Here is a 26,959-nt window from a genome sequence, read left to right on the forward strand (position 1 = left end):
ATTAATCCATCTCTTGTTTGGCCTTCCTCTTTTTCTACTCCCTTCTGTTTTTCCCAGCATTATTGTCTTTTCTAGTGAATCATGTCTTCTCATGATGTGTCCAAAGTATGATAACCTCAGTTTCATCATCTTAGCTTCTAGTGATAGTTCTGGTTTAATTTGTTCTGACACCCAATTATTTGTCTGTTTTGCCTAGAATGCCCTCCCTTGTCCTTAACATGGCTGCAACCATATCTACTCAGAAGTAAGTCCTATTGAGTTGTATGGGGCTTAGTTCCTTAATAAGCATGCTTACAGTTGCTGCCTTCAGGGGCATCTATCTGTGCTCCCATCTAACGTCTCTGCAACACTAGGCTCCTTTCTTCCAATAATGGCCTGGCCTGAGGGCACGTAAACCCTTCTTGCCAGAAGCAAGTAAGCGAGATTAAATGTTCCCTAAAGGCGTTGAACTGTGACCTGGCAGACCAGGGTTCGAGTCCCCACACAGCCATGAAGCTCCCTGGGTGACCTTGGGCCAGTCACTGCCTCTCAGACTCAGAGGAAGGCAATAGTAAACCACCTCTGTCTGAGTACTGCTTACCATGAAGACCCTATCTGGGATCAACTTGAAGGCAGTCCATTTCCATTTTGCGTCACCCTAAGCTTGTGAGAAAGAATGACCTTGTCACTTCAGATGGACCTAGGAACACCCTATTTTAGGTAAGATTTCTATTTTAATCTCCAGAGAGTTTCTTTTGAATTGTATGCTCCAAGCAACTGTGATTGATACAATGTATCACATTTAATGACCTCACTAGGGCCCGCCCTGTGATGTCACTAGGGCCCGCCCCCATTTTCTCAGGTTTTTGAATGGTTCCGACCTGGCAACCCTAAATGCAAGGGTTCCTGTTCAGAGCTTCCAGTCAGCCTGGAATGGAAAGCTTCCTGTAGAACTGCTCAGGACTCACAAGATGGCAGGGAGCTTTCTTGAAGAGGGCTAGAGAGAAGGAAAAGGGGCAGGGATTTCTTTCCTGCTGTCCTGATACCTTGTCTGCTGCGCTATATAGGAGTAAAGGACTGAAGTTCAAGGCTGGTTACAAGCTCCAAACATGAGTGCTTCATTGCTATATAGAAAGAGGAAGAGTGTTCCAGTGAGTAAGAAAGAGAAAATGTGTCCTTTTCCTCCTCCCTACCACAAAAAACATCCCCATACAGTGGGAAGAAGAGATTTTGTTGTTCTTTGTTTTCTTTTTTCATGAAAATAAAACCCTCCAACCCATATTTATTTACCCCATTGCTTTCAACCAGTTGTGAGGAACCTTTGGCTCTCCAATTGTTGTTGCACCACAACTCACATCAGTCCACGTAGCGTGGCCAATGCCCAGGGATAATGGCGATTGCAGTTCAGCAACATCTGGAGGGTCAAAGGTTCCCCACACTTAATTTAGATAAAAAGGCTCCCATAAGAGTTTACAAAAATCAAGTAGCAAAACAGTCCCTGCTCTCAGGCTTACAATCTAAAAGAAATGCGACACAAGGAAAATGGGATTAGGAGGGAAAAGGGGGAAAGTGATAACCATGGTATTAAAGGAGAAAACGGTGTTTGGTGTTTGATATTAGTTTGGTATTAGAGGGAATGTTTATGTCTTTGGTACTTGATTCTGACCCAAGAACAACAACAACAAAATTGTTAGGTGCTCACCACTTTCCTGAGTAGTGAGAAGCTTCCATACATAGCAGGGTAATTTCCTATGGATAATGCTGCACTGGAGATTTAATATTTGCTTTATTTAGAATTAGAGAAGAAAAGATCTGTCAATTTCGGTCCTCTCAGTTTCTCAATTTTCAAATCTTAAATTCAGTTCTCCACATTTCTGCAGCAATTTGCCATTTTTTAAAAAAATCCTCATGAAAATTCTCCAGCATTTTTGAGTGATTTTTTTGTCTGTAGTTTTGAGTAATAATACTCATTTTTGCATACAATTTCTCCTAATATAATGCATTTTGTATGCTATTTTCACCAATATATTCATTTTTATGCACATTTTCCCCTAACATATGCATTTTTGTAAACATTGTTAGGTAGGCGAACTGCAGCACAAAACTAGGATAAGGGAAAATTCGAAGGATTGCTGTGTTTTGCTTCTCATATTTGGAAAGTGCAAATTTGGCAGATTCGGCTTGGAAGGCAAACTGAATTAAAATTCTCACCAGTCCCTATTTAGAATACACAAGAAGGGCCAGCACCAAAGGGCGGCCAAGTTGAGCCCTAGCCGAGGGCCCCTGCAGCCCAGAGGTGCCCTGTGTTAGGGTGGGAGAGTAGTGCTCCCCTTCTGTGATCTGCAGCTGGGTCTCTGCTGCAGATTGCAGGGACAGAGCTCCCAGGCCGGCTACCCATTCGCTCACTCCACATACTTCTCTCCTATCTTCTGTTGCTGCGTGCGCAGAACTGCCACCAACCAAGATGGCGGCGGAGGCTTCTTTAAGGGGCTGATGCCCCTACTGCCATCTTGGTTGATGGCAGGCATGTGTGCACGTAGCATACCACGCATGCATGTCATCAACCAAGATGGCGGCAGGGACATCAGCCTGTTAGAGAAGCCTCCGCCACCATATTGGCTGATGGCAGCCCTGCATACACAGCAGGTGCAGCAGCAAAGACAAGAGAGAGGTAATTGGAACAGACAGGAGCCATGTGGCTGGGGCAGTCTGGTGACCAAGGGCCCAGTCATGCCTGGCGCCAGTCCTGTACACAAGCATAATGTGAGACAAGCTCCTTCAGCAGGTAACAGAACCATTAATCCTACAAGATTCCTAAAGAGCAGCAACTACACACACCCAAACCACTATTCCTCTCTATTCCTCTTCTCCAATTTCAAACTGTAAAGCAAACTGCTCCTCACCTCTCCCTGCAGAGCATGAATCCCAGACTCCAAGCCTGAGCATAAATTTCCAGTTTAGGTAAACATATTCACTGTCATTAAGAAATGGGAATATTTCTGTCAAAACAAATACTCAGGCACAATAGTAGTGATAAATTCATTCACAGTTATCAAGATGGCAAAACGCATAGCCATGTTATAAGGCCAACACTGGTTATTTTGATAACCCATGGAAGCAACTCTTTTAATCTCTATTACAATTTAAACATAAAATAAATTCCAAAATAAACAATGCAAACTGAATGGCCTCCACCTTCCACAATTGTTTGTCCAATCTCCATTTTCCCCCTTTCGGTTACGATAATGCGGGAAACTCGACTGCATAATTTGTGGAGAAAGTGCCTTGGACAATGGAGGTAAGATGGGAGGATTCAGCTCTCCTTAGCTACTTACACAAAATATCCACCACCACCACATCTATTTTATTCTTCAGATACCACAGTCAATGGGATGAAGATTATAAAAAGGCTATTGAAGGAATTAACACAGTTGCTGATAGTTATTAGTCCGGGTAATGAAGTCAGCAAAAGAGAGTGTGAGAACTGGGTAAGAAACTGCTTACCATTTTTTTACACTCTTTGAAGACATCACTGTTCAGGACACTGCAAGAGGTTTCCACCATCACTTGCTTCACTACATTGCCATTGCACAGTGAAGAAACCAATCCCTGTCCCTGAGAAAGCATAATAAAAAGAAGTAATGCTGGTATGCTATTATTACAATAAATGTGATCAACATTCATCTGATTATTTATTTATTTAACCTAGAAGTAATTGTAATAACCCATTCTAGAAAATCGCCAGTGCATCTCAATAAATAGGTAGGAACAGATCTGAATATCTGGCAATTCATTTTTAATGAAAAATGCAAGATGAGCAGGTTACGATCAGGGGCTTCTTTTAAGAATGAATACAACCCCTTGGATGATAACTAAGGTCAGTCACACTCAAGCATAGTCACACTTATTGAGAGTAAAAAACACAAGTAACCTGAACCATTGGGAGGGGGGTGACAGAAAGGTAATCTATTCTTCCTTTACGGACTCTATTGACTACTTGTTTGTTTACTCAGGCTTTGCTCCTCCCCTCCCTCCCTCCCTCCCTCCCTCCCTCCCCCCCCTGTCAGTCAGAGAAAGTGCCTGTGAGTGCAAGCTTCATGGCTCCACAATGGCTGCAACAGCATGTATGATTTTATTTCTTTGTAGGTATACACCTTAAGTTTTCTTTAAGTTTCTCCAACAATATTAATAGCTATACTAAAGCAGGAGTTGGAAATCTGTGGTGTTCCAGATGTTGCTGGGCTCCAATTTCCACCATCCCCGACCACTGGCCATGCTGGCTGAGACAGATGGGAGTTGGAGTCCAACAATATCTGGAGAGCCACAGATTCCCATCCCTTAAATCCATTAATTTCAATGGATCTGCTCTGTGTATGAATATCCTGCATGTCCAGCAGCAGATAGATGCCACAGAATTGGTATATTTAATTCTAATTTTAGTACACGACCCAGCTAAAGTTCTTTTAAGTCCCACTGATTTCAAATATATATATTTAGGAATATGAACAGCTCAGCTGCTAAACTATATAAGGCTTAAAATGTGTACTTTTGGCTGGAATATGCCCTAAATATAAAAGTAGTAGGTATTATTGTAAGAGCTGAAAGCTTTAAACAGTAAAATCAATAGATGAATCAACAGAAGCTTTGTTAATTGGAATGCATACAATTTAATCAGAAAGTTGACTAGTTAAGGATACACTTGAAGCTGTTTTGGTATATTATTGTAACGGAATTGAAAAAATACACAAATAATGACTTTTCTTTCTAACAATGAGTTGCAGGTTATGTTTATTAAATTTATCTTATACTTCAATATCCCCAAAATAATATGATTTAAGTAAAATTATTTTAGCCAAATCATATATATTGATTAACTAACTAAAATAAGAGGAATTATTAACTAAACGTTGTTTTACAAATTGATTAAAGGTACAATCCAACTCACAATTACTCTGGGCTGGGGAGAACTGGATGGGGTGGATCGCTGGCTGAGCCGGCTGGATCCCCACTTAGCCATACTACACTGGCATAAGCCCCTCAGCTTGGCTCAGCCTTGGTTCAGCCAGGCCAGCCTGGCTCAGCCAGGGTGCAGCTGAGGCTGGCATAAGTGAAGCTGAGAGAAGCAGCAGAAGCCTCTGAAAAGGGGTGTTCCAAGGTCATGGTGTGGGAGGAGCTGAGGTGAGGGGACTTAGGCCACATCCAACTCCTGTTCAGAGTGCTTCTCTAGGTCTCAAGTCAGGGAAAAGACACGCTGGGGAAAAGCCCAGTCTAAGAAAATAACCACAGTGCCCCCCCAATCTGTTTTCCCCCCTTCAAAAATATTGATGTTAATATAAATATTTCTTGCAAGATATCAATAAATGAAAGAAAATGTCAATATTTTCTTTCAAAATATTGATATTTTATTTCATTTATCTATATTTTGAAATAAAATATTGATATTAATATAAATATTTTTGGAGGGGGGGAAATGGCTCGGTAAAACCCGCAGCAAGCAGAGAAAGAACCAACTCGAATTGACGGAATGCTTTCAAGGTGGCACCTGCCCATGGATCCCATCCTTCTACTCTCTTCATTTCACGGATGCTCTCCCAGACATCCCAGAAATCCACACCTACACAGTGTAAGTCACTTCCCATTAACTCCAATGGGAGGGAACAAGATAATATAAAGAGCAGTCCCCACCCTTATCTCCCAGCATATTTTCCCCACATTTTCCCCCTCCCAAGCTGGGAGTCTGCAGGCAGTGGAGCGACCAGCAACAGAGACAGACCTCAGAGAGAGAAGACACTCAGCCACAGAACTGGTTAATAGGCATTCCTTTATTAATAGGTTAAAATGTAGATAATTACTCAAGTAAAACTTCTTTAATTAATTTAATTTACACAAGGTTGTGAGAAAAAGGAAAATGGGAAAATTGAACTTAATCTGTGAATTTCTGTTCTTCTCAGTGAAAGGCAAAAAGGCCCACCCCAGAGCTAGGAAGATTCCTTTTTTATATAAGGAGGAGATGTCTTCCATCAATCCCCACAGAAAGTTAACTTACTAAGTTTATATTGAATTAAATAATGACTATATGAGCAACAAACAATTCAGAAAATGTGACAGAATCCAAGGAGTAAACATCTCTTCAACTGCCACAAGGGTTTCAGAAGCAAAGTGTCACAGAAGCCTGGAATGCAATGGAGACGTTTCCATTCTTTCTAGTGATGACTCCCAACAAGGGGTGTAGTGGTCCAGGGTCTCAGGGGGCCTTAGATCCTTTACTTTTTTGGGAGCAGGGTCTCTATATTTCCAGTATCCTATGAGCCAATCAGCATGAAAGGGGAGTATGTTGGCCACTGAGAAGAGTCTTCTAATATGCCTTGTCTTTTCCTGCTGATTGGAGCCAATCAGAGGAAAAGGAGGTGAGTCAGCCACTAAGACTCTTTCAGTAGCTAACACACTCCCCTTTCATGTTGATTGGCTCCTAGGAACATCTGTTGTTGTGGGAGAAGTTACACGTGGGAAGAACTGAGGAGTGTGGAGATGATAACGGAAAGCAAATGAGTGAGTAAGGGGGCATGGCTATGAGGGGACATGGCATGACTATCATGAAGGGACCCAGCACTTAGAATCATAGAATAGTAGAGTTGGAAGGGGCCTATAAGGCCATCAAGTCCAACCCCCTGCTCAATGCAGGAATCCAAATCAAAGCATTCCCAACAGATGGCTGTCCAACTGCCTCTTGAAGGCCTCCAGTGTCGGAGAGCCCACTACATAAGAACATAAGAACATAAGAAGAGCCTGCTGGATCAGGCCAGTGGCCCATCTAGTCCAGCATCCTGTTCTCACAGTGGCCAACCAGGTGCCTGGGGGAAGCCCGCAAGCAGGACCCGAGTGCAAGAACACTCTCCCCTCCTGAGGCTTCCGGCAACTGGTTTTCAGAAGCATGCTGCCTCTGACTAGGGTGGCAGAGCACAGCCATCATGGCTAGTAGCCATTGATAGCCCTGTCCTCCATGAATTTGTCTAATCTTCTTTTAAAGCCATCCAAGCTGGTGGCCATTACTGCATCTTGTGGGAGCAAATTCCATAGTTTAACTATGCGCTGAGTAAAGAAGTACTTCCTTTTGTCTGTCCTGAATCTTCCAACATTCAGCTTCTTTGAATGTCCACGAGTTCTAGTATTATGAGAGAGGGAGAAGAACTTTTCTCTATCCACTTTCTCAATGCCATGCATAATTTTATACACTTCTATCATGTCTCCTCTGACCCGCCTTTTCTCTAAACTAAAAAGCCCCAAATGCTGCAACCTTTCCTCGTAAGGGAGTCGCTCCATCCCCTTGATCATTCTGGTTGCCCTCTTCTGAACCTTTTCCAACTACCTCTCTAGGTAATTGGTTCCATTGTCGTATGGCTCTAACAGTTAGGACGTTTTTCCTGATGTCCAGTCCAAATCTGGCTTCCTGCAACTTGAGCCCATTATTCCATGTCCTGCACTCTGGGACAATCGAGAAGAAATCCCAGCCCTCCTCTGTGTGACAACCGTTCATGTACTTGAAGAGTGCTATCATATCTCCCCTCAGTCTTCTCTTCTCCAGGCTAAACATGCCCAGTTCTTTCAGTCTCTTCTCATCAGGCTTTGTTTCCAGTCCCTTGATCATCCTTGTTGCTCTCCTCTGAACCTGTTCCAGTTTGTCTGCATCCTTCTTGAAGTGCGGAGACCAGAACTGGATGCTGTAAAAATGAGGCCTACCAGTGCTGAATAGAGGGGAACTAATACATCACGCGATTTAGAAACTATACTTCTGTTAATGCAGCCTAAGATAGCATTTGCCTTTTTTGCAGCCATATCACACTGTTGGCTCATATTCAGCTTCAAGGCAAAAGCATTGCGATGGTCAACTTTTTTTTGTCTTCAAGACTATTTATTATTCTTTGATTGGGTTCTTCCTTAAAAAGGGTTAGGGAGGCTTAGACGATTCCCAAGGCCAGAATCAGTGCCAAATGCCTTCAGCTTCAGCCATGCTAGAGCCAGAGCTTGGAAGTAACTAATTACAAGTAACGAATTACTTGTAATTTATTACTTTTTTGAGTAACGAGTGGGCAACTTCATTACATTTTGCTGGTAATAGAACGAGTAGTAACTTCATTACTTTTGAGGAGTAATTGTAATGTTTCCAGCATTACTTTTGCACATTACTTGGGGGGGGAGCAGGGGAAGTCTTCTGCTCCTCTGATTTGTGAATAAAAATCATGTGCTTCAAATTGGGCTTCTGTGCAACATTGTTCTTCCTTCATGCTCTGTGGGTGCTTAGGAGGCAACGAGGGAGGAGGTGGAGAGCGAGACGGGGTGGAGAAAACAATTGTCTGAAAATTGACAGGAGTGGAAGGAGAAAAGAGCTGGAGACAATATATATATACAAAAATATGTGTGTTGGGGTATCATCATTGCTGGGGGTGGGGTGAGGGGATGTGAGATTCTGTTATGCCATTCTGTTAATCTTACGGATAAAAAAAAAATTCTACTACCCTCTGTGTACGTGTGCTTATTTTTAATGTTGTTTTAGGCTAGTTAGATGTGCAGCAGCCAAGGCCAGCGCCTTGTAGGCAATTAAAAAAAAAAGTAACTAAAATGTAATTGTAGCAATTACTTTTGAGTAAAAGTAAAGTAATCAGTTACTTTCAGAGCAATTGTAATTGTAACGGTAATTACTACTTTTGGGGGCCATGTAACTGTAACTCTAATTTATTAATTTTTAAAAGTAATCTTCCAAGCTCTTGCTAGAGCATTAGGTCTTCCAGACCATTCACCTACCTCTCAGAGGTTAAAAAAGGGAAGTGTGGACAGGTGAGTTCCCCACCCCATTGTATCCACCTTTAACAATACCTTTGTGACATCAGCACACTGTGAATTAACTTTCCAGGAATTCCCAAAGTCATTTGGATCCACTTCAAGCTGGTTTTTGCTGGTGGTCAAGTCATTGTTTTGGATACCATCAAAATTGCCACACAGACCACATATTTGATCCTTGAAAATAAACAAACCACATAATGTATATTTTCCTCCCTTACAACATCAGTTATTCGATTAAGTTATTCAATGTATCCTGTTATGCTATACCACCCCCCAAGGTTAGAGTGCTCTGAGAATTCAGGATTTAGCCCAAAGAGTTCACAGCACCACCCAGGGAGGTTCATGGCTAAGCAGGGGGTTGTACCCTAACCTTCCCAAGCCAAATCTAATACTGTAGTGACTATCTCTACTGGATCTCACCTACAATTAAGAAAGGTGAGTATCTGATGTTAAAATGCATTATAGGAATCCAGCTAGGAGGTGAGCAGAGCATGGATAACTGTTGCAAAGCTATCTGTTCAGATAGGGTTGTAGTCGCTAGATCAGCCAAAGCTGATATTATTATGATTTACATTTGTATACTGCCCCATAGCCGAAGCTCTCTGGGGGGTTTACAACAATTCAAAGATAGAAGACGTTCTGTGTCTCCGAGGCCACCTGTGCCTCCATGGTCAAAGCTGAATCAAATGACACCCCCAAATGATAAACCTGTGCTTTTAGGAGGAGTACAACCCTGTCCAGGACACGCTGGATTCACCTAACTGGGAAGAAGCACCCACAAACAGTATTTCTGGCTTAAGTTCCAGTTTACTGGCCCTCAACCAGTCCAACATCAAGCTCAAGCACCGATTCAGAATCCCCACTTCTTCACCTGGATTAGAAGACAAGGAGAAAGACACCTGAGTATCATCAGCATACTGATGACATATCTGTCCTCATCTTCCAGCAGTTTTGTGTAGTTATTGAATAGCATGGGGGATAAAACAGAGCCCTGCCATGGGACAGAGCAACAATCACCCAACAACATTTTCTGGAATTGACCACTGAGGTAGGATGGCCTACTTAGCAGTGCCTCCCACCCACAATCCAGACTACCCATCTATAATAATACCATGGTTGATAGTATCAAAAGCTGATGAGAGGTCCAAGAGAATAAACGGGTGCAATCCCCTGCCCTCTTCATGACAAAAGTCATTCCACATGGAACCAAGGCAGTTCTTATCCCAAATCAGACCTAAAGCCTGGTTGAAATGGATCTAGAAAATCTGTCTCACCAAGAGAGCTAGAGCTGATTAGCTACCACCCACTCAAACACTTGCTCAGAAAGGGGATTTTAGCAACTGACCTATAATTGTTAACATCTTCTGGGTCTAGGTTAAGTTTCTTTGGGAACAGCCTCATCACTGCCTCTTTCAAAAAGGCTGATACTTGCTGCCATGGGCCATGTGGAGAGTTCTTGGCAGAATGATCAGGAGGAGGAGGAGGAGGAGGAATGGCATTCTGGGGAGGGATCCAGAGGATTGTAAAAGGATGGGGGTGAAGCAGGAGAAGGCTTCAGCAATTTAGACAGTGACAGTTCTGCCCCTTAGTTCCTGTTACAGCTGTAGAAACATTGTCTAATGAGCCAGCCCGTTCCATCTCCCAGCCTTGCCTTACCACTTAAACTGTCACTGGTGCCTCCTCCAGAGCAGGAGGAATCAAAGGCTTGACCAGAGGCAGTGTCACAGGAAGATCTGGATGAGATGTCTCCACCCCCATCACCACGGAGGTGTCAGCAGATGCATAGATATGAGCAGATAGCACCAGGAAACCTTCCCTTCGCAAATAAAAAGCCCACCCCAAGCCTACATAAAGGTTCTCAAAGGGCATGTCCAATCGCAGCAACATCATCTTAGCTTGAGCAGTTATTATGCAGTGTAGAGATGCACAAACCTGTGTAACCTGCATGCTGATCTAGGAAACACTCTAAGCTGAAATTCCATATTAAATGTAATGCAGAAAAACACACCAGTGAGTCCGAGTCTGAATCTGACGGGGTTGGCCAGGATACTTGCAGAATGAAATTTACAGACTGCTGGGCCTAGGTAGACGCAGTTAATTAATGATGTAATTAACCAAGATGGGAAAGGATCTAAACACACCTGTCCATTAGAGCAGACAACGGGTAGCTGGTATGTACTAATGAATAAATGAATATATCTTTATGTAATAATAAACCAAAATGGACTTACTTTGTAATTCTCTTTCAGAATAACAGTAATCCCCATGTCTTGATCCCAAGTTAGAGCAATTCCTCCTCTGTCCAGCAACAGGATGTAGTAGCGCCCAGACTTCAAGACTTCAAAATTGAATTCTTCTCTAGGAGATGTCAAGATGTTAACCTTTATGAGAATACAGAAACTTCAGCAGTTAGACTCTAGGTTACCCTCCAAGACTTTCACTTTCTATATACACAATCACAGTTCAAACACTCTTGTCAGTGATGGGGTTGTTGACATATATCTGGAATAATTACAAAAGAGCACTACAGCAGCTTGGTGATGGTGTTCAGCACAATATGGGCCTGTTGCAGGTCTTGCCCTCTTCTCAGACCCAGCAATGCTGATGCCAACAACTGAGGGCTGCTGCGGTGCCAATGTCCAGCCCAGCCAATCTCTGTTATTTGTTTTATGTTTCCCCATCTCCCAAGGTAGCTGGATGTTCCAGGGTACAGCCTTTACAGGGTCAGTTTCCTTGTGAGGAGAGTGTACAGCAGACTTCTGGTGCCTTTCATAATTCATTCTTGACAAGTATGGTTCAAGTTTTGTCCAGGTTTATTGTATGCTGCCTTAGAATCCTTGGGTGAAAAGCAGTTCAGAAATATTTTAAATATTTTAAAGTTTGAATTTGTTGCACTGTGGGCTGAGGACTGCAGCAAGGTTTACAAGCATTGAGGTTTAAAAGATAAAAGAAGCACACAGGAAATACCAGTGTAAACACAAAACTAGTCAGCTCTACAACAGCCTAGAAGCTATTTCCAGCAGCCAGAAATCTCTTCACAATTCTTTCCATCAAGTTCCAGATTGAAGATACTTTTCCCCTCTTCTGCTTCCTATCAAAGTTGAAAAATATCCTGTTACACAGGTAGCCATCAGCCAACAAAGGCCATTATCCAGGTCCATACCATCAAGTGTCAGACTATACATTAACTTTTTTTACCCTATGCATGTTTCCTCAGAGGCACTCTATGCACTGTGTTCAGTGGGGCTTACTCCCAGGTTAGTGGGTATAGGGTTACAGTTTCAGTCATGCAACGTTTCCAGGAGCAAGACAAGATTTCTGTTAGATCCCTCCTACAGCTATCCCAGAAGTATGGAACATTTGTGTTTCATCTGGTTCTGACAAAGCCTACAGCATGTGCATTATATGGACACACAAACATAAGAGAAGCCTTGCTGAACAGACCAAGGTTCATTTAGTCCAGCATTCAGCCACTCTTAGGGCTTATCCAAACGGAGCGGGATAATCCACGGTTTCCATATTCGGTTTGTCATCTGATAGTCCTCACTTTGCCTTTTAGTTCACTCTTTCCCAATTAAAAAAAATGCTTTTTTGCACATGCACACGCAGCGGTAAGACCCCTACATTCTTTTTGCTTTTTCCAAGCTCCGCCTCTAAAACCTCCCCCTATCAACCAATTGGTCAGCAAAAAAATTACGTATGCTCCTCTCCCCCTTTGCAACGAAGCACAATATGGCTGTAAAGGAGTTCTCGCCTCCGAAGGAAAGGCTGCTGGTCGGTTTCACGCCTGCCTTGTTTGTATTTGCGATATTATGCTTAAATGAATGTATGCTTTTCTGCCTTTATTGATATTTAAGGAGATACACATGCTGGCAATTGCACTTATTTCTCCAAAAAAGCAAGAAACATGTCACCCCCCCTTCTCCCTTTCCTTCCCACGGAGAATGAAATTGACAAAGCTTTCTGGAGCAGGCTTGAAACCAACCAGAAGCTCTTTTCTTGTTTGTATTTGCAATATTACACTTAAATGAATGTATGCTTTTCTGATTTGAAGCAAACCCCCCAGCAAGTACAATGAAATTGACAAAGCTTTCGGAGGCAGGCTGAAACCGACCACCCCGCCTTTCTCGCTTGCTGTGCATTGCAGATCTCACCCACAGCGGCTGCCCAGTTTGCAGGCTGGCAAAAAATAAAATGCATCTGCGCAGTAGTTGCAGACCGCCCCCAACACCCCACCATTGCGATGATTGGTTCAATTTTCCCGGGCTTACTCTCACAGATGCGCAAAAGTGCAGATACGTGATTGGCTGGAATGAGGAGAAGGGGCAAGGGGAAACGCCCAAGAACCGCCCATCAGCTGTAAAGTCCACGGTATTGCATCCTAACTCCTGAAGGCATAGCGGATGATTCCTGATTTTAAACAGCAAATCACATTTTTGCCGGTATTGCAAGGAGCGGATTTAACCCGCAAAAATGCGTAACAGTGCAAGACGTCATTTGGACGACCAAAAAATAATGAACACACATAGCGGAAGTGTCACACATTTTGCAGTCGTCTGGATGAGCCCGTAGGCTGCAGTCCAATACATGTCTACTCACAATTAAGCTCCATTGGGTTCAATGAGACTTACTCCCAGGTAACCGTGTATTGGATTGCAGCCTTAGCGGCTAGTCAGATTCCTCTGAGAAACCCACAAAAAGAGTTCAGCATATTCAGGAGTTCATGAAACAACCATTTCCTTTTCTCAGAGAGCAGGTACTCAGAGGCGTACAGCACCTGGACAAAGAGATTTCATTCAGCTTTCACGGCTGTTGATAGACTTTCATGAATTCATGTTTTGTGGGGTTTTTTTAATCTTTTTAAAAAACCATTAAGCAAATGTTTTACCAGTTCCAGGGGCGATTAATTCCATGGAATAAATGTGTGAATATATACTTCTTTCTCCCATAAACCTACTGACAGTCAGCTTCACTGACTGATTTAGAGGGGAAAATGTCTCTTAAATTTTACTCACAGAATTCATAGTTTTTGATAAATCTCAATTATATCCCCCATTTCCAATACACAGCTCCCCCTTCATGTGCCTAACTGTTCTTTAACTTTAAAAGATGATAAATCAGGCTAGGAAGCTCACACCATCAGCTCCTGAAGAGACCACCAAGGTGCTGAGAGAATTCAGTTGGGACAGCTGCTTCCCACAACTTCCCAGGGGTTCCTTAAAGACAACGCGCCCTGGGGGTCGGGGAGAGGGGAATGGAGTATCCCAGGCCAGCAAGCTTCTAATTTATGTATTTCTTATATTTTATGTCATGTTAAATAATTGTTTCATTTGTTTTCAAAAACAGAATTATGTGTCTTCAGTAATAAAAAGTGCATTTTTTCTGCACAATAACACAACTTTGAATGAAAAAGTGGTGGTGATCTTTGTATGTTGAACCCCAAAACAAGGAAGCATTGTGTGGCTTCACATTTCACTGCAAAAATGTTTGCAAAGCTCAGTATTCCAGGGACAGTACAGCACTTTCTTAGTAATTCTGTAACACACTGGAGATCTGTGAAGGATGAATGCAGGGACATTCCTGGCTGTTACAGTGCCCAAGACAAACAGCTGAACTCTGCCCTCTGGAAAGGAGTTCTTTTTCTTCCTTTTTTCTGTGAGAAGAAGTGCAAGCTGGGGATGGATCCTCTTGATTTCCCTTGCACAACATGTGGCTGAAAGCAAGGAAGAGTAATGGAGCTGTCTAAAGATTTTTTTTTTCTCTCCACTTGAGAGTTGCTTTTATCAGAGAGCTAAATATCTGAAATTTGTACAGGTTCTTGCAATAGTCCTTTCTTTCTTAGTGCTTTTTTGCTGATGACTTGCCCTGGTGTGGAATACCAGCACCTTTCTTTTGCAGATGCATGTGTGTTCACTCAGTATGGCATCTCTGTGTGTGCATATGCACAAGAGAGAGAGAGAGAGAGAGAGAGAGAAGGTATATATGGTTTGTGAGAGATGTACTTGGGCAAAGAAGAGGGTTGTGTATATGTGCTATTTGTGTGAGTGAAATGCATGTGGATTTATGGTCTGTATATGTATGGCGAGTGCACATGTGCATTTTTTCTAGAACTGGAGAATGGTCCTTGTTGTTGTTAGACAGCAACAGCATCACTGAGTGTGTGTGTGCATGTGTGTGTAGTAATGTGATCTCCATAATCAGAATCAGAAGGATTTAGCTTATTTTCCACAGTAAACATGAGTCTGTTTGGGGTGGGGAGGCATTTAATTGTGCATTAAAACATGCCCCACAGCAGCCATTGTGGGTTAAGTTATGCCCATAGCAGTCATTTTGTGACTGACACCCACAACACATAAATTTATTATTTATTTATTTATTTAGTTTAATTTATAGACCGCCCATAACCAATGGTTCCCTGGGCGGTGTACAACATATAAAAATACAATATAAAATACAAGTACGTTAAACAATATCAAAACAACTAAAGCAATTAACACATCAAAATACTTAAATATATATTAAATATATTTAAAATGTATTTAAAATGCATTTAAAATGCCTGGGAGAATAGGAAGGTTTTAGCCTGGCGCCGAAAAGATAACAACGTAGGCGCCAGGCGTACCTCCTCGGGGAGACTGTTCCACAATTCAGGGGCCACCACAGAAAAGGCCCTGGATCTTGTCATTACCCTCCGAGCTTCTCGATGACTCGGTACTCGGAGGAGGGCCTTAGATGTCGAACGAAGTGCACGGGTAGGTTCATAGCGGGAGAGGCATTCCATCAGGTATTGTGGTCCCACACCGTGTAGGGCTTTATAGGTCAGTACCAACACCTTGAATCTGGCCCGGAAACAAATTGGCAGCCAGTGCAAACGGGCCAGAACAGGTGTAATATGTGAGGACCGACTGGTCCTTGTCAATAATCTGGCTGCTGCGTTTTGCACTAGCTGCAGCTTCCGAACCGTCTTCAAGGGCAGCCCCATGTAGAGTGCATTACAGTAGTCCAATCTAGAGGTCACTAGAGCATGAACAACTGAGGCGAGGTCGTCACCGCCAAGATAGGGGAGTACTTGGGCTACCAGACGAAGATGGTAGAACGCATTCCGAGCTACCGAGGCTACCTGAGCCTCGGGTGACAAGGAAGGATCGAGAAGAACCCCCAAACTACGAACCTGTTCCTTCAGGGGGAGTGTAACCCCATCTAGAACAGGATGAACATCCTCCATCTGTGCGGAAAAGGCACTAACCAAAAGCGTCTCAGTCTTGTCTGGATTGAGTTTCAGTTTATTAGCTCCCATCCAGTCCATTATCGCGGCTAGGCAACGGTTCAGCACATCAACAGCCTCACCTGAGGAAGATGAAAAGGAGTAGTAGAGTTGTGTGTCATCAGCGTACTGGTGGCAGCACACTCCAAAACTCTGGATGACCGTACCCAGAGGCTTCATGTAGATGTTGAAAAGCATGGGGGACAGAACCGATCCCTGTGGGACTCCACAGTGGAGAGTCCAGGGTATCGAGCAATGCTCCCCAAGCACTACCTTCTGGAGACGATCCGCCAAGTAGGAGCGAAGCCACTGCCAAGCAGTACCCCCAACTCCCAACTCCGCGAGTCTCTCCAGAAGGATACCATGGTCGATGGTATCAAAAGCCGCTGAGAGATCAAGGAGAATCAACAGAGTTACACTCCCCCTGTCCCTCTCCCGACAGAGGTCATCATACAGGGCGACCAAGGCTGTTTCTGTGCCAAAACCGGGCCTAAAACCGGATTGAAATGGATCTAGATAACCGGTTTCATCCAAGAGCGCCTGGAGCTGGCTGGCAACCACCCGTTCCAAGACCTTGCCCAGAAATGGAACATTCGCTACCGGTCGATAGTTGTTCAAATTATCTGGGTCCAAGGACGACCTCTTCAAGAGAAGTCTCACTACAGCCTCCTTAAGACAGCGAGGGACAACTCCCTCACTTAAGGAGGCATTGATCACCTCCTTGGCCCAGCTGGCAGTTCCAGCCCGGCTAGCTTTAACTAGCCAAGAGGGTGCAAGGGTCTAGTACTGATGTGGTTGCACGCACCAGTCCAAGCATCTTGTCAACTTCCTCAAGCTGCACCGACTGAAACTCATCCAATAAATGCGGACAAGACTGTGATCTAGGTACCTCAGTGGATCCAAATGTCCTAACATTAGAGTCGAGGTCCCTACGGATGCATGCGATTTTATTTTGGAAGTGCCCCGCAAACTCGTTGCAGCGGGCTTCGGATGACTCTATGATATCCTGAGGGCCAGAATGTAAAAGCCCACGTACTATCTTAAAAAGCTCCGCTGGGTGGCATAAAGATGATCTAATAGTGGCAGCAAAATAACACTTTTTTGCTGCTCTTACCGCTTTTATGTACAGCTTAGTGGAGGCACTTACCAAAGTATAAACCTTTAATTTTGGTACATTTTTGGTTTTTAATTCTTTAAAACTCAAAGTAATAAAAGCATCTATAAAATGATTTATTTTTATTTTAAACCTTTGCACTAAAGTTCATCACATGTTCAATAAAGAAGGGGGAGGGGTGAAGGGGTGGGAAAGGCATTTTAAAGTTTATCAAGATATGAGTGCCAGCACCTGGTTTTATTACAAAAAGAACACTCCTCTCCATTTTATCCTCAAAACAACCCTGTGAGGTAAGTTAGGCTAAGAGGTAGTCACTGGCCAGGGAGGTTCATGGCTAAGTTGTGATTTGAACCTAGGTCTTCCAAGCCCTAGTCCAACACTCTAACTACTACACCACACTGGCTCTAGTTATCTCTAGGCAAGGATGGTTTCTATATCAGAAAATGACTGCCTGCGCTAAAAAAAAGTTGACTTTTACTGTTTGTTTGTTTGTTACATTTGTATACTGCCCCATAGCCGACGCTCTCTGGCGGTTTACAGCATAAAAAATCAATATAAATTCTACATAATAATAAAAAAAATAGTTCACATTTTAAGTAAACATAACTAAACAATACGTCTCTGAACAATATACATAACATGAGAACAAAATGCATAATATACAAAACAAAAATAAAGAATATAACAATTATAAAAATATATCTAAAAATTTCCATGAATGTTACACTAAAAGCATATATGCAATATCTTATTTTTGGCATCACCTCTTTTGTCTTCATCATAAGGATGTCATGGATGTTTAAAAACAAAGAGGGAGGGAACTAAAAACGGGTTGCTTGCCACCCCAATCTCCAAGCGGTGCAAGACTTCCAGAGGTTCCTGCACTTACCCAAGGTTTGCTTTCCTTGAAATGAAGGTCAGTAGAGACTATGGTGTCTATATGACATGTGGTTTATTTACATACATTCATAACCTGAGCTTAAGGTAGAGGAGTTCACAGCATTATCAGTCTATCAAATTTTGCTCCCCATTGCCAATAGCTTTGGAGGTCCAGAGAGCCATAAAGCCTCTCTGTCTCCAGTTCCTAGCTTCTCCTCCAACTAGACTAAAAAACACAAGCCTCTCCTTGGCTCCAGGATGGGGGGGGGAGGGTCTCTCTCCAGAAAAGAGTTCCAATAACAATAGGATCTCTATGCCCAAAATCTATTCACCTATTAATGGACACTTGGTAGACCCATTAGCTCACCTGGCCACTCTATTAGATTAACAAAGGAGACTTGTCTGACTAGTAAAGCAGGTTTCTTGCTTGCATATCCCAACTTCAGATACAAGTTCCGGCTTGAAGGGGACCCAAAGAAATCAGATATCTCATCCCTCAATCCCATAACAATATGGTTTTTTTGCATTCAGCAAAAAAAAGGATAGTATACAATGCTAGTCCAACTCAGAGTAAACTCATTGAAGTTAATGGACACAACTAACTTTGGTTAATTAATTTCACTGGGGCTACTCCAAGTAGGATGTAGCTGAATAAAACCCAAAATATTTTAAATAAACTAAAAATAAATACCTCTTCACATTTTCAACCAGTTTCTATTTAAATCACCCCAATATCAAACAAAGGAAAACAGACGTTTGAAAGAAGATATACTGATAGAAATATTGTTTCTATAAGAGCTCTCTCATTTTCTAAGAGCAAAGAGTTTTGCCTCCTTCTATACTAGTAAATTAGGTAGACCACAGCCCTGAATATTTTGGATGCAATCCTGCTTTGCCCACATATATAGGATAGCAAAGGGGTGGGAAAGCTTTTTCAGCCTAATGGAGTAGTTTTATGAATAGCGGCGGGGGGGGGGAGGCTGCATGCCAACAGTGATTGGGCCAAAGCCACATAGGCACACTTCCATCCATCCACACAGACCAACCCTTAGTGGAGACAGCCATCTTTATTTCCCAACAATGCCTTGGAAGTGACACTGCATCATGATATAGTGTTATTCCCATTAAAACATTATGTAGGATATTGCAATGCTGCCAGGCTGTTGACTGCAGTCCTTCTAGCAGCAAGCTTTTTGTTTAAAGGAAATAAACTGGAAAAATACCTGCCACCTCCTGCCATGCTCTTGCTGGAGGAATCCTCTTTGCGGGTTACTTATAGCTTCCTGAGGCAAATATCACAGAGGAGTAGCCCACATCAAGAGACTGTGAGGAAGAAAAGAGGGATCTGGGGCCCTCAGAAAACATGGCAACTAAATAGGGTTGCCAGGTTCAGGGCCTGAGACTGATCCTGTATCTTTAAGAGAAGAGAAAGTCAGCAAGTGCAGGTGTTCTTGCAACATTGTAATGGGAAAAACCACAAGGTGGAATTCTCCCTTCCCCCTGCACACCCTTTAAAGATACAGAAGACCTAAAGGTGCAGGTGCAGGCTCAGTCAGCTGCCAGACACTGAAGTGCCTGCCCAAAGAACAAGGATTTTTTTTAGCAGTAATGAAATACATGTGAGTAAGCTGCTACTCTTGAGAAGACAAACTTTCAGGCAACACAGATGACCCGCAGTAGTGCTCTGGGTGGGGTTCTGGAGGCTCAGGCTTAAAAGCCTTTAATTCTAGGCACAGCGTGCTAGAATAACATTGCACCAGCTCCCTAATGTAGATTGGACTGTCTACTTAGATCAGCCTTTCCCAACCGGTGTGCCTCCAGATGTTGTTGGACCACAACTCCCATCAGCCTCAGCCATTGGCAATGCTGGCTGAGGCTGATGGGAGTTGTGGTGCAACAACATCTGAAGGCACACTGGTTGGGAAAGGCTGACTTAGATGGTCATGGGACTTTCTTCTTGTACTACTCCTGTGTTTTGACTTTGCACTTTCTTTGGTCTTGTTTCTTGCTCTGTCCCTGGGTTTGAACACTGAATTGCCATTAGACTAAGATTCTAGTACCATCCATGGTTAACTTTCAGCTGTTCTGCCTGCGCACATCACCTACAGCAGGGCACCTCCTCTCATAACTGTAAGCCCCTTATCTCCTGAAAACTCAGATATTTTGTCCTCTTTTGAAAATTATGTCTCTTTTTCATTTGTTAGCTCTTTTTGCTCCACCCTTGAATTTGTTGGAAAACAATCAGATGAATATTTCGCCGTGGTATACCCTAAAGTTGTGGACTTGGGAAAGCATGGAATAGAGCTGAGGTCCCTTCTAGGAGACACCAGTAGTAATAGTTTTAAATGGAAGACGGTGGCTGTGACTGTTAGTAGGTATGTTACAACCCTCCCCTCTCTTGACTGCCCTCCCTTGTCCAAACCCAACTTGCTAGACTTTTGCAATGCAGTAGATGATTTTTAAGGTCCTCCGTGGCGCAGAGTGGTAAGCGGCAGTAACGCAGCTGATGCTCTGCTCATGGCCAGAGTTCGATTCCAACGGAAGGAGGAAGTCGAATCTCCGGTAAAAGGGGTCAAGGTCCACTCAACCTTCCATCCATCCGTGGTCGGTAAAATGAGTACCTGGCATATGCTGGGGGGTAAAGAAAGGCCAGGGAAGGAACTGGCAATCCCACCCCATATAAACGGTCTGCCTAGTAAACGGCGCAAGACATCACCCTAAGAGTCAGAAACAACTCGCACTGTAAGTGTGGGGACACCTTTACCTTTCTAGATGATTTTTAAAAGTGTCAGCAGTTATAGTTTCCTTCTGCCATGAAATAATGTCCTATTGTCATCCTGATTTGTTTTGTGAGAACTGGATAAATAAAGACACTCTGCACAGTGAGAAGTCCTTTTTTCAGATTTGTTAGAAAAGCATTAGAAAGCTTGTTCCTCCACAGTAGTGCTTCTGTAAAGATGAGGATCATACTTACATCTCCATTGTACAGCTCAATCTCTCCACTGTCAAACAGAATAGTAATCCTTTTAGTGCACCTCTCCCCTGTGAAGCTACATCCCTCATTGGCAATAAGTATCCGAAAGGTTCCAGAATTGTCATTATCACAATAATCCTTTAAAAAAATGGGCATTGACAGCAGATTTTTAATATATGCACACAGATTACCAACTTTTTTTAAACTGCTTAGAGGTTATATTTAAAATCATATTATAAATTTAGTTAAATAATAAAGATCACAAGTCTAGATGCTGCATACAAAATCTGAGGATTCTCTTAAGTATCTTCAGATTTAAGAACAATAACTCGGGATATTTTTCTTGCATCCTGGGCTCTGAGTAAAAGTCAGTTGTGGAGACTGATCATATTCAATTTTACTTGCACATGTCTTGATGTTGCACACCACTGTGTCACACCATACCACTGCTGCAGAGTGACAGATATTTCCTTGTGTCACAATCCCATGTTGTTGCAATATGTGCATAAATGCAAAAAACCAAATGGACAAGGCCAATTTAGGTCTTCCCATCATGTGGAAAAGTTCCATGGATATATCCAGTACTGCACAGCATTGCACCAAAGGGAAGTGGTTTTCAAGCTCTTGAATTAGGCCTGGATGAACAGAACTCCTTGGCTCAAAGACCACAACCTATAGGGCTTAGCAATTAAATAAAACTAATTTAATGTAAAAGGTGTTCCTTTAAAAAACCTTTTATAGGTGCAGAAGTTCCACCAGTTTTAAAGAATTTGTCTCTCTCCTTTTTCTTTTAACATCATCCTGTCCCAGGTAGTGGAACACAACTCTGCAACTCTATCCTGGAGTCCATAGGTTTTTGTCTAGCAGTGGTTGCCAGCTAAAATATATAGTTGCCAGCAGCTTCTCTGAAGGGGGAGAGAATCTCATCCCTGGCACTGATCTTCAGAAGAACTCAGAAATTAGTGAGGTAATTTGCTACATTCAAAGTTCCTTTGAACTCCACCACAACATCCCAGAAAGCCCTCATCTTTGCCTAGGCTTTGGAAAAGGGCAATGGCTTGTCCCTAATATCATGCTGGGCTTTGGAAGAATTTCAAAACAGCCATACTGCTCATTGCTTTCTAAGTGCCTCCAAAGCCCAGAACAGAATCTGTGAGGAGCTCCCACCTGTTAAAAGGTAACAGTCACTGTGTGACAACTTGGTGAACACATTTGATCTGCCTTCCTTGCCACTCAACATCTTATGAATCTTCTGGCTACATTTGTTTCACTGGCCAATGTTTGCACCACCTCGGAGGACATTGAGCTCTTACCCTACTGCACATGGCCTGTTGTGATCCTTTCCCACCCACCCCTACTGCCTGTTGATGGCACAATGCCGGGCCATGGAATCGTGCTCTAAATTTAAAGCAGACATCAAAAATACAATCTAAAGTGAATTTGAGAACTTCCTCTGGTGAAACTTCTGAAGAATGTTGAGAAAAGCCAGAACAGTTTCAATAAGTTTCTGCTGTAGTTTTACATACCTCTACTCTTGGCATGCTCTCAGCTACCACCCTCCTCCTCCCAGAACTGCATTCTATCCCATTCTCACCTGAACTAGTACATACTGACAGTTGCCTGGAAATCTGTATTTCAGTCCATCAAAGGTCAAGTAATGAGTTGTACCAATGACTGAGCAGGAACCATCACAGACATTTTCTGTGCATTCCCACTTTCGAGCACGACAGACACTGCAGAGGGCAAAAAAGCAGCAGCTGTTATCTTGGTATGTTATTAAAAGTCTGCTTTGTAATTTGGTACTAGGACAAAAGAAAAGTCTGTCTTTGAGAGAGCATGAAAAAATCATTAGTTACTGATAAAAACTTGAAATGCTACAATTTCTGAATATCATTTCAAGATGCAATACCTTTTCACTGTAGTTAACAAACTTCAACTTACAAGATCAGCTCTCTCTCTCTCTCTCTCTCTCTCTCTCACACACACACACACACACACACACACTCTTACTTACAAAATTGAAGCCCATTTCCCCTACTGATGACACTTGAAAATTCAGAGTAGAGATGTGAAGGCCCAAGAAAAAAACCCAGAAAAATCTGGGGAAAAACTGAATTTTTCCTGGGCCTTCACATCACTATTTCAGAGGTCCACAAATTTTGGGTTACTCTGCTAACCAGCCAAAATTGTGGGTGCTATCAATCCTGCTCCTTCTCAGATAATTTCAAAGCCTAAGATTTCAAGGCCACTATTGAAATCTGGAGCCAGGCTCCTAAAAACTGTTTATGTGATTGAGAAGAATTACACCTTCTACATCATTCTGCACATGCACCAGTACCAAATAACACATGGATAAAAGAGAGTGTTCCCATACACTGGTAGGGTTATCACCCAGCTATCATTTTATTTGTCTGAAAGTAAAATCCATGTTATTGTCAGAAACCAGTAATCTGATGCGGAAGTCTAGTAATCTCCAGATTCTGCCAAACTTCACCATTACCCTTTAGTCTTTAATAGGTCTTGCTTTAGATCCACCCAGTTCATCAGATTCTGCCAGACTCTACCTATATCACAACAAATTACAACCTGTTCTTTAGTTTTTATTAATACTGAATCTGTGAGTCTCAGACTCCCTGATGTACAGCAAGGCAAGAATATCCCAGAAAAAGATTGCTGAAAGGGGAGGGAGGCATTCCAGGAAAGTGGCTTGAGGCTGGTCTGAAGGACAAGGAATTGGTCAGAAAAGTATTGCGTCAACAAGGTCCAGACAACAACTGAAAATGTTTAAAACTAGTCCTGAATCTCCATACCTCTCTGCTGAACTTGTGGGGCTTATATAGGTCACACAGACCTTTTCTTGGAAGCAATGCTAGCAACAGGAAGACTTTGTGCTATGAACTGGACAATTTTTCTCATATTTGCTTCTACTTGGGCCCATTAGTGTAGTTGACCAGCAGAATTGTGTACTAGGGAGCAAACAAAGTTTGAAATATCGGGCACATAGCTGGCTCTCAAGATTCAGCAGAGTTAGAAACTGAGGAGTCTCCTAGGGTTAGTATCTCATAGTCCCCTGAAGGATAGGAACATAGGAAGCTGCCTTATACCAAGTCAGACCATTGATTCATCTAGTTCAAAATTGTCTACCCCAGGGATAGGCATCCTCTGGCTCATGGACCAAATGCAGCCCCCCCCCCCCGGCCTTTCATTTGGCCTGCCAGGCTGTTTTGGGGAAGTCACACCCTACACCTGACATCATACATGACATTGGGTGTGGGATGGGTAAGGGTGGGGCTTCAAAGGAACAATTGGGAGCTTAAACTGGGGCGGCTCAGGATTTCATGGTCTCCATGACAACCATGAGACTGTCCCAATATGCCACTGGCCTAACACATGTAGCAGGGAATACTCTAGACTTGGTTTTTGCAACTGGACATGGAGATGGTGATCGGAAAGTGGGGGCCTTACATCAGTCCCTTTGTCATGGACAGATCACTGCTTGCTGAAGTTTAGACTTACAGCAGCTTTCCCCTCTGCAAGGGTGGGGGACCTATTAAGATGGTCCGCCCCCAGAGACTAATGGATCCGGATGGTTTCCAAAGGGCTCTGGGGAGTTTTCCAGTTGATAGGGCTGGCACTCCTGTCAAAATCCTCGTTGATCTGTGGAATACAGAAATGACCTGGGCGGTTGACATGATTGCTCCCGAGAGCCCTCTCCTGTGTAGAGCTTGTATGGCTCCATGATATACCCCAGACCTGAGAGTGATGAAACAATATAGGAGACAGTTTGAGTGCAAATGGAGACGAACTCCAGGTGAATGCAGTCACACTGGTTAAGTGCCTATGGTAAGCTGTATTCAGTGGCAGAGAAGGCAGCAAAAAACCAATATTTTGCTGCCACTATCAAATCATCAATCTGCCGCCCAGCAGAGCTCTTCAGAATTGTCCGGGGGCTATTACACTCTGGCCCCAGGGACATGGTAGAACCATCTGAGGCCCGCTGTAATGAATTTGCTAGGCACTTCCAGGATAAAATCTTAGGCATCCATCAGGACTTAGACTCCAGTGTTATAGCAGGTGAATCAAGAGAGGTATCCAGAGCACAGCCTTGTCCCGATTTCTTGGATGAGTTTCAGTTGGTGCAGCTTGAGGACGTTGACAAGGTGCTTGGACAGGTTCGTGCAACCACTTCTGTGCTGGATCCTTGCCCTTCTTGGCTAATAAAAGCTAGCAGGGATGGAACAGCTGGCTGGGCCAGGGAAGTGATTAATTTATTTATTTTTATTTATTTATTTAATTACATTTCTAGACCGCCCTATAGCAGAAAGCTCTCAGGGCGGTGTACAACAAATAAAATCACAATTAAAATATGAGCAAGTGTGGAAAAAATATATATATATAGTACAATTATAAAACATTAATAAAATTGCCATTGAGATTTAAATTAAGATCATATTAAGTTTAAAATGTTAAATTAAAATATTTAAAAATTTACAAAATTTAAAAAGCCTGGGCGAAAAGGTAAGTTTTTACCTGGCGCCGAAAAGATAACAGAGAAGGCGCCAGGCGTATCTCGTCTGGGAGGGCATTCCATAGTTCGGGGGCCACCACCGAGAAGGCCCTAGATCTAGTTGTTGATCTCCGGGCCTCTTTATGGGTTGGGACCCGGAGAAGGGCCTTCGACGTCGAGCGTAGTGAACGGGTAGGTACATAGCGAGAGAGGCGCTCCATCAGGTATTGCGGTCCGATGCCGTTTAGGGCTTTATAGGTAAGAACCAACACTTTGAATCTGGCCCGGAAACATATCGGTAGCCAGTGCAGCTGCGCCAGGACAGGTGTTATATGGTCAAATTTCTTTGTCCCAGTGAGAACTCTGGCCGCAGCATTTTGCACTAGCTGAAGTTTCCGAACCGTCTTCATAGGTAGCCCCACGTAGAGTGCATTACAGTAGTCCAATCTAGAGGTTACCATAGCATGGATAACTGAGGCAAGATGCTCCTTGCTCAAATAGGGTCGTAGTTGGGCTACCAGCCGGAGCTGGTAGAATGCATTCCGTGCCACCGAGGCTACCTGAGCCTCAAGTGACAGAAGCGGATCTAATAAGACCCCCAAACTACGTACCTGTTCCTTTAGGGGGAGTGTAACCCCATCTAGGACAGGTCGAACGTCAACCATCTGGGCAGAGGGTCCTCCCACCAACAGCATCTCAGTCTTGTTAGGATTGAGTTTCAGTTTATTAGCTCTCATCCAGCCCATTATCGCGGCCAGGCAGCGGTCTAGTACATCAACAGCCTCACCTGAGGAAGATGAAAAGGAGTAGTAGAGCTGCGTATCATCAGCATATTGCTGGAAACGCACTCCAAAACTCCTGATGACCTCACCCAGCGGCTTCATATAGATATTAAAAAGCATGGGGGACAGAACTGAACCCTGCGGGACCCCATATTGGAGTACCCAGGGACTCGAGTAATGTTCCCCCAGCATCACCTTCTGGACACGATTCCCGAGATAGGAGCAGAGCCACCGCCAAGCAGTGCCTCCCACTCCTAAATCCGTAAGTCGCTCCAGAAGGATACCATGGTCGATGGTATCAAACGCCGCTGAGAGATCAAGGAGAACCAACAGAGTTACACTCCCTCTGTCTTTCTCCCGACAGAGGTCATCATACAGGGCGACCAAGGCCGTTTCTGTACCAAACCCCGGCCGAAAGCCCGATTGAAATGGGTCTAGATAATCAGTTTCATCCAAGAGAGCCTGGAGTTGGCGAGCGACCACACGCTCTAGAACCTTGCCCAGGAATGGGACATTTGCTACTGGCCTATAGTTGTCCAAATTATCAGGGTCCAAGGAGGATTTTTTTAGGAGCGGTCTCACCACCGCCTGTTTCAGGCAGGGTGGGACCACTCCCTCTCGT

General features: G+C 43.4%; 1 protein-coding gene across 3 annotated transcripts in view; it reads right to left on the reverse strand.

The window, feature by feature from the left end:
- VWF (von Willebrand factor) overlaps positions 1 to 26,959 on the reverse strand; it is a 313,429-nt gene that overhangs the window by 146,954 nt on the left and 139,516 nt on the right. For all 3 annotated transcript variants that reach the window (XM_061582613.1, XM_061582612.1, XM_061582614.1), the window contains 5 exons: positions 22,643 to 22,781; positions 21,049 to 21,186; positions 11,049 to 11,198; positions 8,851 to 8,991; positions 3,484 to 3,594 (listed from right to left, as the gene is read on the reverse strand). In XM_061582613.1, coding sequence (XP_061438597.1) covers positions 3,484 to 3,594; positions 8,851 to 8,991; positions 11,049 to 11,198; positions 21,049 to 21,186; positions 22,643 to 22,781 — 679 coding nt within the window. The remainder of the gene's footprint in view (positions 1 to 3,483; positions 3,595 to 8,850; positions 8,992 to 11,048; positions 11,199 to 21,048; positions 21,187 to 22,642; positions 22,782 to 26,959) is intronic.

Source organism: Rhineura floridana, chromosome 8 (assembly GCF_030035675.1).
Source record: "Rhineura floridana isolate rRhiFlo1 chromosome 8, rRhiFlo1.hap2, whole genome shotgun sequence".
NCBI lineage: Eukaryota > Metazoa > Chordata > Lepidosauria > Squamata > Rhineuridae > Rhineura > Rhineura floridana.